Here is a 15843-nt window from a genome sequence, read left to right on the forward strand (position 1 = left end):
CCCCTTCAATTTCTTCTGCTGATGGATGCCGGTGCTCTCCGAGCCCTGTGGGACCGCATTCTTTCCTCTTTTACTTGTCTCCAGCTCTTCACTTGTGTAAGACCACTTCAGATTCATCAGGTCAGACCCCACACCCCAGCCACCCAGCCTCCACCTCCACCATCTCCTTTTGTAAACAGAGGAGCTCAGATTCACACAGATCTAAAGGTCAGGGGAAGGGGCTGATAATCAACATCCAGACGCCGGTCTCTGCCCCCCCCCCACTTCTTTAGGCGGCGTGTTGTGAGAGCTTGGCAGGCGTGATGCTTTTATGAAGAGTGATAACCAATTACAGACACCTTCTCCCAGTGTGGGAACTTCTTCAAACGGGAGACGACAGTAAACTGAGACCTGTCGGTCATGGTTAGTAAATGTTGTTACATTTTAATTCCAGTCCTCGTCAAGAGGCGAGGAAGAGACTCCCTCTCTCCTCGTAAGATGCACACTTTGTTTCAGCTGCTGATCTCACTCGGCTGTGCTTTTGTCATTTTTGGAAGTAAATTAAATCCTGCAAAGGACTTGTTCCTAGTTTGTCACTTTACAACCACCAACTTCAACGCAGTTTACCAGGATTGAATGTGACAGACCTCAGTCTCACGTCTTTGCCTCCAACAGGTTTCTTGCAGGTTTGATCAATATTTTGCTCATTAGCTAATAGTTATTGGAGAGAAAATAAAGACCACACAGAATCATGCTGCCATAATAATTCAAGGTGTGTTCAGAGACATGTGTGATGTTAGTTTTCCACCAAACAGTGATTTGCAAGTAGTCTACATTTTTGAATTTTGATCTCATGTGACCAGAGATTTTTTTTTTCCCTGTTATATATTGTAGATTGATTAATTGATTGAACAGACTTATGGTTCACATATATATACAAAAAGAACAAATGCATATTAATAGAGATGGGTGTTTTGGCAAAAAATATGTATTTGTTTTCAATGAACTACTTTGATAATTAACTCAGTAGGGTTTTAAACCACCAATCCAGTGTCTACTTATTGAAAATTTGTACAAACGGAAAGAAATTAACACCTAATAAGATGCATCTCAAAAAACACCAACTACTAAACATAATTCCCTCAAGCATTCATTTAGGAACATTACAGACTTCAAAATATGAAAATTTTAATTTTGTCATCTAACAATATGTTCAGCGCTGTAAAACACAAAACTTGCAAATCTAGTTTAAGCAACTCTTTAAAATCTCTTGTAAAAACGTGTAGAAAATGGTGGCAGTAGGGAAGAAGGGAAGATGGCACCGTTCGGGTTCTGTAGCATCCTCTGATTAATTAAGAGAACCTGTTACTCGAGAGACACATGATGTGTCAGAGTCATGGGGGCTGAATTCATATGCAAGCCACACTTTTCAGATGTCTATACAACTTTGTGTTGATCTTTCACATTGCAACATAGATCCCACTGCACTGAACCGCACTGAAAACCTCCTGGTTATTCCACCAAATATTGATTTCTGAACTCTTCCTGCGTTAAAACATTAGTTTTGTTGTTTCAAAATCAATATGAACTTGTTTTCCTTGCTTTATCTGAGATCTGAAAGCTCTGGATCTTTTTTGTTATTTCGACCGTTTCTCATTTTCTGCAAATAAATACTAAATTTTTGCTTTGAATTTCAGAGACATGTCAGTAGTTCATAGAATAAAAGAAGAATGTTCATCTTACTCAAACATAGACCTATAAAGAGTAAAATCAGATAAACTGATCATTTTAAGTGGTCTCTTAATTTGTTAGAGATGTATTTTACCTCAGCATTCTACTGTTTGCTTACAAGTGGAAGGTTTTGTCCCTTCCTCCTGAGATGTAATCTAGGATGGAAATTTTCTGCGACTTGCAGCCATGGAACCCTCACACCTCTGCAGCAGCTCTGACATTTCCACACAGTGGAGCGCAGCAATAGGCAACCTTACGGTTTGTTATTCACAACGGCTGATGCTTCTGTTGCTCTACATTCTTTGACCCGATCTTCTTCCCGGCCCTCTGGAGAGAGACACAAGTTGTTGTTTTTTTTTTTTATCTCTAAGCAGGAAGGACAACAGTCACGGAGCAAACCCTGCGCCGGCAGAGGAGGAGGAGGGTCAGCGGGCCAGAGTGGGGAAACAGGAGGTGAGATGGAATATAATAATGACAAACAGACCCCCGGCCACGGCGCCGGCAGCTTTGTCTCGGGGGGACCTTTCCACCTTGTCATGTCCAAAGACCTTGTGCTGCGGCACTCGACAAAAGGACAGGAAATAGACAAAAAAAAAAAAAGGTTGTGTATGTTTGCCGCTGCTGCCGGTCTAATTTATTGGCCCAATGATTTGCTGATGTGTATGAGGCTGCATGCAGCTCCGAGCGCTCGCCTGGAACGTGGGGGCCTCGCTTCATTAGGCGCTCACACCCTTAAGCTGCTGACATTTCCAAACTTGTTCCCCAGTCTTCTAATTGTCATGAAAAATTGGACAGAGTCGCCCCAACGCCGAGGAGCTCGGGCGCTGGGCCTCGATCCGATGGCATTTCTCACTCGTCCCGGTGTCATTTGGTGAGCCGGGCGAACGCGCGGCGCGACAACACGCTTTCGTTCTTCCCTGATGGCGCAAGACGCGAGAAGGGGCGAGATCCCGACGCCGCCGGTGAACGATGGGGTTTATGAAACAGAAAGGGCATCAAGAACAGAGTTTTAAACAACTGATTTATTAGGGTTAACAGTGGAGACTGTTCATACAAAAACCGGACATGTGTGAAAATGTCTTTAGGGATTATTAAAACGATAGAAAAGCTGCCATCTTGACTGAAACACCGGAGCTAGAGTGCTATAAAAAGTATTTGCACCCTTATAGATTTTCTTTTCTTTTTGGCCTAAATTCGTTTCAGGTCATTAAAACATATTTCATCACCAGACAAAGATAACCAGAGAAAATGCAGTTTTTATTTTTCTAAAATAAAAAAAGCTCACCAAACCATTGTAGCCACATGAAAGGAAGTATTTACCTTCCTGCTTTTCAATCACTAATTAATGAATTAACTGCAATTAACCACATCTGTGTGAAAGCTGAGTCTAGTTTCAGACGTAGAGAATCAAGAAGTCACATAAATAGAAGCTGTCTGGCAACATGAAGTAGGGAGAACGATCTCACATTAAACTGAGATGTTCTGATCTTAACATTTCAAAAACCCTCTAATGCAGCCAAATTAAAACATGTCTCCAAAGAATAATTTCTCTGCAGCAATGTAAAAGACTTGGTACAAAAGCTCACTAGCAGTTGTTAGGTTTAGAGGGCAATTACTTTTTCCCCATGAGGCCAGTGGTGTGGCTATTCTTCTTTTCCTTTCTTTCAATTTTCAAAGCAGTGAAATTAATTTAAAAAAAAATTACTCACTTTTTTTTCTGATTATAAATTTCTTTGATGATCTAAAATATTTAAGTGAGGCAAAAAAAAAAAAGCAAAAACATTATTATTTTTTTTTTTTACAGCATTGTAGATTTAGGAATGTTTTAAATACACATTTTCCAGTTGAATAGTATAAAACACACTCACATGTGCAAAATGTCATTGACTAACTCGTGTCTACCATTTCCAAAGGATGCATAATTTTTATTGCTCTAATAAATCTTTTTAATTCTATGAGGAATTGTAAAATAATAAAAAAAACACACACACAACTAATTTTGCAATCCACTTGATGCTAAAATTTGCTAATATTTCACATAAACCTTAAAATAACACATGAAGGTTGGCTCAGCCTGCTTTGGTCCACACCTGAGATGCACCGACAGACAAAGTACAAGTAGAGGAAAAAAAACACACACACAGACTGATAAACATGGAATAACGACACATTGCGTCAGACTGTGTATAAGTGACCCGCCATGTTGGGCAGGGATCCTGTCTGGACTCTGATGTTACTCAGGTAATGAAAGACGTTGAGCTTTTAGCACAGCATGTTGATGCTCCCACCACTACTTGATGTTAGTAATATTTTTTTTTCTTCATTATTAGATGAAATGCCACAATACTTAAGTTAAATAAAATTATTTTATTTGGGGAATAAATTCTAATGAGTGCACACTTTAGTTAATACTTTTTTGATCTGCAAACAAAAACCAGCTGAAGGTGTTTATCTGTTTTAAGTTGGTATGCCTCTTAGATTGCAACACGTGTAACACATTAAGTTCACATTTACTTTTTTATATGAAATAAGCAACGGATATCCTACAGTATATGACCTAGACAAGAACATAATAACATGATTAAATGAATTTGAAAAGATAGAAATTAAATAAATTTTTTTTAGAGTTCTTTGAATTATGTAAATGTTTCTCCAGTATTTAGGGAATTGTCTTAAAAGCCTAAGAGTATTTTTTTTTTTTTTGAAACATATTCATTCTCACTCTTTCACATGTAACAAGACAACAAAATGTGGCTTTAAATTCCAGACAGAAAAAAAGAAACAAAACCTTAAACTTAAGATAGGAAAATAAATCTGTTGACATCACACCTCCTCTATTTACTTCAAAAATCCATCATGTCCCTCCAAATATGGCTGTAGTCTTAAGGTATCTTAGCAACAGGCTCAGTCAGTGGGTGTGAACAAATTCTACAGAAACAGAGGAACTGACTGGATCCTGACGCAAAGACGGGAAAAGATCAGATAAACATGGAAATGTGGAAAAAAATGCAGCTTTTCAATTAATCAGTGGGTAAAAACTCAAATAGCAGCTTTTAACAAAATCTGCCATGTAGAGTGCATATTTAGTTTTAATTTTTCACAAAGCTGATATAAATATGATGGGACCCAAAGGCCAGATTCAGCAAATCCCCCATGGCTCGAGGTTAGAGAACTGGCATGTCGGTGCATTGGAGCTACAGAGTCTCCATAAAAGTAAACACTATTTACTAACATTAAAGGCTTGACTTCTCCAAAGTTTGAGATAATGCTGCTGACAATAAAGCATGAATTAAACCTTACAGTAACACCAAAGGTGGGCAAAGTACCTAAAAGAGCAGCAAATATACTCACTCAAGTAAAAGTAAAAAGTAGCCGTCTAGTTAATTAAGAGTAAAAAGGTATTTGGTAAAAACTTTACTCAAGTAGTGAGTAACTGATTAAATTATCAATAATTTAATGTTTGAAAATCACATTTTCAGATGGACCAAATTATAAAGATATGTGGATTTTGGGGGGTATTTTAAGGATAAAAATGACCATCATTCGTATAAATAAAAGATTTTAAAAAAGGCAAAAGAAATTTTTTCCCCAAATTAGATTAATTGGATAAAAAAAAAACTTATGAAACTTTAACAAGAAACTGCAAGTATGTTTCTGTCTGGTGAATTTTTGGCTAAAACATGTTTGTTTTTTTTATTCAGTAGAGAATCCAGAAATTTTACTCAAGTAAGAGTAGAAATACTTCATAATAAAATTACTCAAGTAAAAGTAAAAGATATGCATAATTAAAGTACATGTAGAAGTGTATTTAAAAAAAAAAACGTTACTCAAGTAAATGTAATTGAGTAAATTTAGCTGGTTACTACCAATCTGTGAGCATTACCTTCACTGGTTTAACGAGTTTCTTTTGTGTGCTCTGGTTCTGGCTCTGGTTGGGCCGTGTTCATCAGTTCCATCTGAGCCTCTGAGCTGCTCGCCTGCTCCTGGTTCTCTACGGTGTTCTGGTTCTGCTCCGTGTCTTTTCCTCTATTTGCCTTCTCTAACCTGTTGTAGTTGTAGACGTTCATGACGAAGAGGAAGAGCCCACCGGTCGTGATCACTCCTCCACACATGAAGAAAAGGTACTTGTAGTCATCAAAGATGTCCACCAGGAGCCCTGCAAATTCAAAGTCGAAGCAGGAAAAGAAAGCCAGTTTAACCGCTTTATTTTAACTTTGGGGGTGAACAGGAACCAACCAGATTCTTATATGCGTGTGCAGAAGGAAACGAGCGAGGACAGGCTAATTTGAGAGGAGCTGCTTTGGAGCAAACAGAGCCGCTGAACGCTTTCTGGCTCTCCTGTTTAAGACAATTTGAACGGCAGAAGCGAAGGCCGTTCTCAGAAACATAAATGCGCAGAAAGGGTCTGCAGAAAGGCGACAAATGTGCTTCAGATTAGACTTAAAGCTCCAGGTTTCCAGAAACCAAAGAGCCTGGGTTACCTTCACCAACAGATGGAGAAGGTAGTGCCGGAAAAAGATGGAAAAATCCAACACTGTCCAACATGGACAAACATGGATATTTATCAGTTTTGTTATTTCTACCTTGGAAATTCAATTAAAAGAGACTGGAAAACAGAAACTGAGGGAGAATAATTAAACATGGAGACATTTCCTAGAATCCTGTTTTAACATATCACACTATAGATGATATACTTAAAAAAAAAAAAAAAAAAAGCCTTTTATATGAACTTCTTAGATTAACTAACTACCACATTACAGAACCCATCACATTGAAAGAGAGCGTTTTAGGGTGAAAGGACCATTAAAAAGGTTTCTCTCATCACATTCCAGCTTTGCAGCAGCAGATGATGATGAGCATAATATTTGTGTACGTGTCTGCACCATGAGGGGTCATTTTTCATTCTGCCTCTCAATGCATTATCTGATTGATAGCACTCATCTGGTGCCGGTGCTCAGATGACCACCACCCTCATTAAGACAGTCCTTGATTGGCTGAGCAGTAATTATGTCCATCTGGCATAGTCACCCCTTTCTCTTTTTTTTTAGTGCCTTCGCAGCCTAATTATGGCCCAGGTACAGGACTTTAATGACGAGAGTTTGAACTGAGCATCATTAAACACCCAACGCAAAAGGCTAATTACTCTCACTTACCTCACTTTCTCCTAATTGGCTTGACCTGAAGGTTTTGGAGGAGCAGTAACAAGCAGATACGGGATACATAACGATTGTGCCCTCTGGAGGAGAACGTTACACAAGCAAGGAGGCACTTATTTGGCCCCATTAAAAGGGGGCCCTCAGAAAGGGGGTCACTCCCGGTCAAAACTTTTCACTTTAGCGAAAAAGCGGAGAGAAAGTTTATCTGTTGAAAACCCTCATCTGTGCTTTTTCATCAAACTGACCAGCTTCTAAATGAACGCTTAGTTTCCTGAGGAGTGATACTTTATGAAAAATAATTACGACCGAGATTTAGCCGCTAACGCTACGCCACTGGATTTCTAATGACACTAAAACAAAACAGAAAACAATCTAGGCAGAGGATAATGGAACCCGCTGCAAAACTAAAAATCCCACACAATAAATATTCTGCAACAAAGTTAAGAACCATCGTTGGTTACATCAAAAACATCTGAAATTTTGCCATATACTCTTACGTTACAAATGTCTTTGAATATTTTGTTAATCTCAAAGGAGAAATGAAAAAGTAAATATCCAAGCAGGAGTTTAAAACTGGCTGGTATAGTTTACACTGCTAATAGTTTCATTTATATGTAGGCCTGCCTGAGCAGAAGAAGAACAACATGGATATTGGAGCGTGGGGCGGGTCATCTGATGTTTTTCTAGTTTGGATAATTTACCTATAAGCACACAAAAACTAGATTTGCATAGGAAATTTAACCTTTCCTTTGAGTTCTTTTCTTTCTCTCCCCTTTTCAGATTAAACAGTTGACAAGTCAGCCCATTATCGCCCTCTACTGGGCTGCAAAGAAAGCTGTGTGCAATTCAACTGAAAGCGGCCAACGTTTGAGGACACGGAGAGCGACAAGACCCGTACCAAGCTGGGCCTTTCATAAAATCCTAAACAGCCAAAGCTCAGTAGTAATAATTCATCTCAAACAACATTAAAGTAATTCTGAGGTTTAAACACTTAGGTATTGCATTTTTTAGGTAGCTTGCTTCCAAACAAGCACACACCCACACATAGATTTATCTGACTTTACATTATCGACTCGCTCTTTGGTCTACGATGTTGCAATATTTGGCTGCAGCAATCTGAGAGCAGATCTAGTTGTGTAATTCTGAGACAAAGAGTGAGGTTTGTGCACATGGTGAGATGCACAGACAAATCACTTATTGAGGGTACGTTACCTGCAGCCGGCGGTCCCAAGAGCATGGGGAAGCACTCTATGATGGTCACCAGTCCAACAGCACTGGGGAAGCGCTGGTTTCCCATCAGGTCCATGAGGCATTCAAATATCAGTGCAAAAACCATCCCAAAGCCCACTCCGAAGAACACAGCGTAGGCCACCAGCAGCGGGTAGGTCCTCATCAGGGGGCAGAGGAGGTGGAACGTGCCATTGAAGACCATGGCGAAGCTGAAGAGGTACTGGATCCTCGGCCTGACCCACTTGCTGTTGGCTACCAGCCCCGTGAGAGGCCGAACAAACATGTCGACGAAGCCCATGACGGAGAGCAGATAGGCGGCAGAGTACTCCTCTACGCCTCGGCTGACTGCGTACGCCGACAAAAACACGATGGGCGCGTAGGCGCCAAAGATGAACATCACGTTTCCAACGAGGTAAATGATAAAGCCCGGATCCTTGAAGGACGACAGATCCGCAAAGGTCTTAACTTTTTTCAGACGGCTCCCTTTCGACTTTGTGTTGTTTGACTGATCCACTTCCTTTGGTGGCGCAGAGTGCTGAGTGACGGGTCTCATTACGGCCCCCGCAACGCAGCAGTTTAACATCATACCCCCGAGGATGAGTAGGCTTCCTCTCCAGCCAAAGTGTCCTAAGAGATACTGGTTGACCGGGGCCAGGAAGCAGAGGAACACCGGACTGCCGGCCATGGCGAGGCCGTTGGCCAATGGTCGCTTGGCGAGGAAATATTTACTGATGATGGTGAGAGACGCGTTCAGGTTAAAGCAGAGTCCCCAACCTGTATGGGGAGAAAAAAATTTAAATAAATAAATTAAAGAGAGTCGCATTTAAAATGCTTAAGAAGGAAAAGCTGTGCTGAAGCTCAACTCTAGAGAGTCCTTTCCTAAATTAAATCAGAACTGATTGTGCTCCGTGTTCATTTAGATTTCATCTCATTTTAGTTTTGCCGGCTAAAATCTCATTACAGAATGCTGGAATTATTTCAGAAATAATTTCTCCATTTAAGTAGAAATAAATTAGGTAGCCTGGGTAATACATTTACTCTCCTGCCTTCTGCTCTGAACATATTAATTTAATAGCGCCTTAATTTAAGGAAGATGAAGAGCTACAGCTACATGGTTGCAGCGCTAGATTTTCTCCTTCCAATGTCAATTTACTGCTCTGGTCCGAGTTGACAAGTAAGTCGCTCAAACTCATTATTTTACGTAAACTAACTTTGACGTAGCAGGGAAACATTGTCTGGTTTTAGTTTGTAAAAGTCAGTATTAATAGTATTTAGTGTGCAGTGTTTTTAAAAAATATATATATTTTCAGGAGCAATGTCCGTTTCCGCTAGACAAAGATCTGAGCAGCAGGTAATGAAAGGAAAGCAGGAATGACTTTAGAATAAAAGAGGAAAGCTTTTTTTAATTTTAAATGTGTTTTTGTTTTCACATACAGAAAGAAAACAAACATGCTAATGCTAGATAAGCTAGCTTTTAGCTTGTTGGATGTTATTTTCAGAGCAGTATGAGTTGCATGTTTATCTTGATGCCAGCTTCAACTACACACAATATCACAAAGAATTTTTTTAATGCAAGACTATATGCAGACTTTAGTCAAATGTCCGTTTTATAGCATCAATAGAGCAAGACAACTTCATCTAAGCCTTCACAATGACAACCTAAGCATTGCAAACACTTATTGCTCAACTTCAATAATAACAACTGTAAGCCAAATGTAAATATTTGCATTTGGTATCATGTGTTAAGGCTGTGGACTTCAAACAATGCAATGCAGAAGATATTAACTATAACAGGGAAAACAAGAGTGATGAAGTTTATATAATTTACATTAGAGTTACACTAATATGACGATGAATTTTTGTGAAGAAAAAAAAATCATGTGGTTAAATACATATTATGTAGCAAGTGGGCATTGGTTGGTACCTGGTAACAAGGTTTACGAAGGTTTTGAAGAGTTACGGTTTCAAAACATCTAAAATTTTCCTTCTTTCCCCCCCTTTTACACAGTTTAAAGTAATTTTAACGAGATGCAGCAAAAAGTACTGAACTATTTCCTGTTGTGTAAATCACTGTTGTTTTTACTGAATCTCAAGGGGAAGAAAGAACATTAGAGTAAGAGGGGGAAAAAATGAGAGTCTTTTTTGCAGTAAATGCTCATCTATTTAGCTACCTTTGCTAGATAAAGCTGAATGAAGCCATATTGTCACTATGCAAGGGAGCAAAGCGGCGCCCCTGGGCATGGGACGCAGCTTAGCCTCTTGCTGGGACTATTAATGCTTCATAGGAACCGTCGGCGGAGTAATGAGCCTCGTAGGGTGGCGGAGGGCCCCCATGCGACACCCGTGATTGGAGACTGCAGGAAGGCGACGGAGGCCGATTAAAGCCTGTGCTCTCTGGGATCAGAGATAGTTCTGTTTTAATTACCGTCATGGTGCTGGTTCTCTTGCCGCTCTAACTGCACCTCAGGAGCTGAGGCAGATGCCCAAAGCCCAGGAACAAATGACACAGAGGCCAAATCGGTGGAGACAGCTCTGCATCAAGAGCTTCTTAGCAAATACAAAAAAGAAAAAAACTCTGCAAATTCCTCTGCCTCCAAGCGAATAGTCCACTGAGAACAGGAACAATTAGCAAAACGGCAAACAAGAGAAAGCGATTTGAATCTCAAAATAAGTTAAATAAATATTGTCGAACAACATTCAGGCAGTTGAGGTGTTGCAAAAAGCAGTCAAAATAATCACATTTATGATACCAAAAAAAAATAAATAAATAAAAACCTGAACTATACCTCCAATAATGCCAATGCAAAGGTAGAGGTAAACGATGGAGCTCCCAAAAGAGGCCGTTACCATAGAAACCCCACACATCAGTCCGCCCACCATGACCACTGGTCGACTTCCAAAGCGACGGACCAACACGCTGCTCACTGGACCTGGTGAAGAGGAGGGCAAAACAATAACTGGGATAGTCTTTTATTACACCTCGTTGTAATGTCTCCACATTTTGTCCCATCAAAACCCGAAATTCCAAAGTGCACTTTATGCGATAGGCCAACATGAAATGAAGTGTAATTGTGAATGAAATGAAATAGACATGTGGTCTTCACGTTGTTGTTTTCCTAACATGTTTTACTCCCCATTGGCCCCATAGATTGCATTTGGAACTATAGCATCTGCAGAAAGCTGGGGATAATTCTGAAGGCAAACAAAATATTTTTTTGTAATGCTATTCTTCCCATAGGTTGCATCTCTAAAAGTTTGCAGAATGTCAGAACATTAACCTGCCACGTTCACTTCAAAAGGATCAAGCTGCCTCATCTACTATTTCTAGACAATCTGGTAAGTTTGTGTACCTAAACCACGGTGAAAGACCTTCTGACCAAGATGATGGAAAACCTTCAGTACGCACAAAAAAAAATAAATAAAACTGTCCGGTGACTCATTACACTCCCCTCTGATATTGCACAGTGCTTTGTTTAGAGATCAATCAGCAAGTGAACAGTCTTTCATATCCTGTCAACCTTTCCATCATTATAACCTTGTCTGAAAGAGTGATATTGCACCACCAGTCACTCTGCAACCTTCTCTGATAAGGGCAAGCTGCACATTCATCTCACAGGGATTCATATTCCACTGAATCAAATCATTCTGACAAAATGCATGTTTTAAATCTACAGTTGCTTCATTCAGCTGACCTGCTTCAGATCGGAGTCCCTAAATGTTTTGTTTTTCATGGATTTAAATGTTGGCGTTTCACAAACCTTCACTGAAGTTAGGTTCAGTTTGAGAGGAGTTCTGTCAAATCTGTTCTGGGGTCCGATCAGAGCCACTGTTTGCTCAGCACCATTTTTTTTTTCCTTTTTCCGTTTCAACATCCAAAAGCAGTGACCTCTAGCACCTGGTGTTGTTGAATGTCAAACAGATTATTTATTGTGTTTCTGTAGATCCCAGATTCAGAGGACCAATGAGAACCAAGCCTATTGTGAGAAGTACATTTATGATTAAGCAAGTCGATGCAGTGATTGGTCTGCTTAGACACAAAATAACAGAAATACCAAGCTTTGAAATGAATAAGACGTCTGATGATTTCTGAAATAACTTGATCTGACCGTCTCATGTTCCAGTTGTTAAAATCGTGTTGCAAAAATAATTTTGGTTTGGTTGTAATGTTTTGAGCGGTTAATGTCTCAACAGCAGTATTAAATTCTTGATATGTTCATGTTGTATATATCCAGAAAGTGTGAGCCAAATGGGACTTTTTTTTTTTTTTAAATCCTTTAACACTTTTTTCATTTTTCCCACTTCCTCCAGTGAGGAGGACATGACGCGCGCAACGCGTTGGGGATGTGGTTGAGCTCATGTGGGCCAGGCGCAGCGTTGGGGTTCCAGCTGCGTATATTTAAAAGTAGCAGGCACTGCTTGAATAAAAGTATTTGCAATATGTATTTGTTTATGTTACCATATAGATTAAATCAAAAGTTAAAAAAATCTTCACGTGCAACATCTTTCTGTTGAAATATTTCACAATGCAAAGGCTTTAAAACCGGTGTGGCTTGTAGAGTACAAAATTGATTTTTTTTTCTGAAATTAGAGCATGCGACTTTTAATCAGGTGCGCTCTGTTGTCTGGTAAATGTGGTTGGTTGCTCTGCAGTTTTGTGATAGAAATCTTACTTCTTCATTCACTGGTGTCCTAATGAAGCCTGTTTAAAATGCCTGTTTTCTTAAAAAGCAGAAATTTGCTGTCTGGCAGAAATACAGTTAGCTAAAAAAAAATAAATAAATTGCAAAGTAGGTGCAGATAAATACTTTTTACCATTACAATAGTGCCACAAAATATTGTGATAAAATATAATGACCATATTTTGTCACAAACACAAAAAGGTCTTGAGAAAATCGGCTTCAGATGAAAATGTCTCAGAAAGAAAAACGCATCAAAATAAAAACTTTCTGCTATCTTTTCTGAAACGACTGTTTTTAATTTTTTTATTCCGACGCTGTTTCTTTATAACCTATACGTCTGAAGCCATTTTTGCTAAGACTTTTTTATTCTGATGCCATTTAGTCAAAAGGTCTGATGGATTTTGTCAATGTTCTGACATCTGAGGCCATTCTTTTCCAATATGTGAGGATGTCCTATATGTGCAACATTAGCAAAACATTACTGGTTTTAAAAAATACAAAACATGTTTGTATTATAAACTTGTGTTAATTGAGAAAATAGTGAGTCAATTGAGTCAAATGTAGATTTGAACAACAAATAAAAAAAAACTTCATTTGTAACTTTTTCCCGCACTCTAATTTCAATAATTTATGACTGCAAGGAGGAGTCTGGTCAGAAATTTTGTAATGTGTCAAAATACCATTAATCCCTCCAATTAATAATACAGAAATTCTTTTACTGATGAGTTTAATTTACTGATGAGTTTAATTATAATTAACACCACTGATAAATACAAGTAAAACGAAAGGCAATGTTTAAGCCAAGAATTAAACATCACAAAATCTTTGCAGTCTGCAGCTGCTTTTAGATCTGAATAAATTGATTGATAATCATTGAATTCTTTTTTTAAACTATGTGAAGCACATTGTGTTTGATTTACTTGTATGAAAAGGAAAGTGCTGCACAAGCAAAGCTTCATTCAATGATCGATTGACGATTAATGTTTAAATTACAGCTCAAATAACTTCCAGATGCCTCCCGAAAACCACCGTTTATTTCCATATATGTGAGCAAAGACTGAAAAGAAAATTCTCTCTATGTGATCTTCAAAACGAATCTTTCCAAACTCTATTTACTGTACATAAAAATATCTATACTGTGGTATTTTTTTTAACCATTATGGGGGTGAAAGCAGGGGTCAAAGATAGCTCATCATTCTCAGTGCAGCCGCGTCCCCACAGACCATCTCTCTTTCTGCAACCATTTCCATTTCCATTATAGGTTTATCATTCAGACTCCTTGAGTCAGAGGTTTTCTGAAGAGGCTGTCATGTCTCTCCCATGGGGACACAGTGTTAGACCCCAGTGTGTTGAACCCTTCCTCTGATATATCCCACTGTCCCTCTCCTCCACTGGGTGACATTGCTGAAGCCTCGCCAAGGACAATATGATAAAGTCCTGTGCCTGAGCCACGGCGGAGCCGTATATTTCACCGCTTAGGCCTCCCTGAGCTGAGCACAGGTAGATTACATGCCCCGCTTTCCTGTCACCTTGAAAGCAGCCACCGATGAGCTCGTGTGAAGCCTCCACAACACTTTGATTTAGTCATATTTTGTGTCATCTACCCATGACCCAAATCCCCACAGATTGAAACGAGATGCACATTTTATTTATTAATTTTTTTTGTGCCCTGCCCTGGCTGCTTAGGGAAACAGTTTAGGTGGGTCTGGTTGCTCTGTAGTGTCAGAGGCGGATTTGTTTGACAGCAGGAGAAAAAAAAAAGAAGAAAAAACACATTTCCCTTGTTGCACATTTGACGTTTTTAAATTAACGACACGACGGTCTCTATTTGACTCAGGCAGTAGACTGGACAGCCCGCAACGATTGTAAGAACACAAAGGGAAAAGGACAAAATGGGTAAGAGGAGGGACACGACACACATAATGCCAAATAAGTAAAACCAAATAATGAGAGTGATTACTACACAACACCTATGTATTCAAAGAAATGAGTTGATTAAAACATATAAAAGCATAAAATCACAAAGAACAAAATATATCTGCTACATAATTAGCAAACATTGTGGCCAACTGCTTTTGCCTTCATGAATATAGTTTTGTATTTATATACAAGTGCGTACACCAGTGGAGGAAAAAGGCGTCTGTAGTGAATTTGCGGGAGTATCCACAGAGCGGTCCAACCATGTGAAGGAGGATTGGCTACAAAGTCTCATGCTACCGACACTTGAAACCAGACATTTACGAGCACTTAAAAGAAAAGGCACTTAACCCTTCTTTTAAATGTCTGACATTAAATCAGACTAAACTTTCCCCGTTTTACATCAGTAAAGGGTTCGCAAAATCATCTCTTTGCCAAATGCCAGAATAATGAGAGAGAGGGAAAAAGAACTTCTGGGATCAGAGAAGTCATTTTAATGTAAGAAAAAAAAACAGCTAAAATATTAATGTCTCCCTGAATGTAGCATAAGATAAATGAGAAAAAGGGCATATTCCTAATGAGTTTTGAATTTGGGTCAGGTGACAGAATAACATGGGCAACACTTCTCCCATTAGCCCCCCTAAAGCTACGTCAATGAGCGAAGCCACTCATGTGAAGCCAATTTATCCATTATCTGTCTGTAGGAATGAGTTGACTGTACGACCACACACTGGTTGCTCTCTTTGTAAAGAAAAAAAATTTTTTTTCAAGGAACAATTTAAGCTTTAATGTGACATGTGTGGGTTTATTTTCCATAGTTTAGGTAATAAAACCGCATCAGGAAATACACACACCAGACTGTTGAATATTTTCAGCTGTTTCTTAGGTATTCATACATTTCTTTTTGAGCATTTTAACTGCAAAAAGAGATTGCACTGTTAAAAAGAGCAATTCTGTAATTTTAATTTTATCTAAAGCAACAGTGTCACATCTTTCCAAGTTAACTTTTCCATACAAAGAGACTGCTGCTTTGCCGACTTAAACTAGCTAACTGGATTCTATGGTTTAGCCAAAATGAAGCTTTAGTTTACTTATTGGCATGAGAGAGCCACTGCAATAAGCTGTTTTCTAACACCAAATATATATATATA

General features: G+C 39.0%; 1 protein-coding gene across 3 annotated transcripts in view; it reads right to left on the reverse strand.

The window, feature by feature from the left end:
- LOC103465047 (monocarboxylate transporter 2-like) overlaps nt 1-15843 on the reverse strand; it is a 50853-nt gene that overhangs the window by 32212 nt on the left and 2798 nt on the right. For all 3 annotated transcript variants that reach the window (XR_533744.1, XM_008409567.2, XM_008409566.1), the window contains 3 exons: nt 10883-11026; nt 8079-8870; nt 5594-5866 (listed from right to left, as the gene is read on the reverse strand). Coding sequence is in view for 2 of the 3 variants with exons in the window: in XM_008409567.2 (XP_008407789.1) it covers nt 5604-5866; nt 8079-8870; nt 10883-11026 (1199 nt within the window). In the remaining variant the exon portion in view is untranslated. The remainder of the gene's footprint in view (nt 1-5593; nt 5867-8078; nt 8871-10882; nt 11027-15843) is intronic.

The sequence above is a fragment of the Poecilia reticulata genome, linkage group LG5 (genome assembly GCF_000633615.1).
Source record: "Poecilia reticulata strain Guanapo linkage group LG5, Guppy_female_1.0+MT, whole genome shotgun sequence".
Classification (NCBI taxonomy): Eukaryota; Metazoa; Chordata; class Actinopteri; order Cyprinodontiformes; family Poeciliidae; genus Poecilia; species Poecilia reticulata.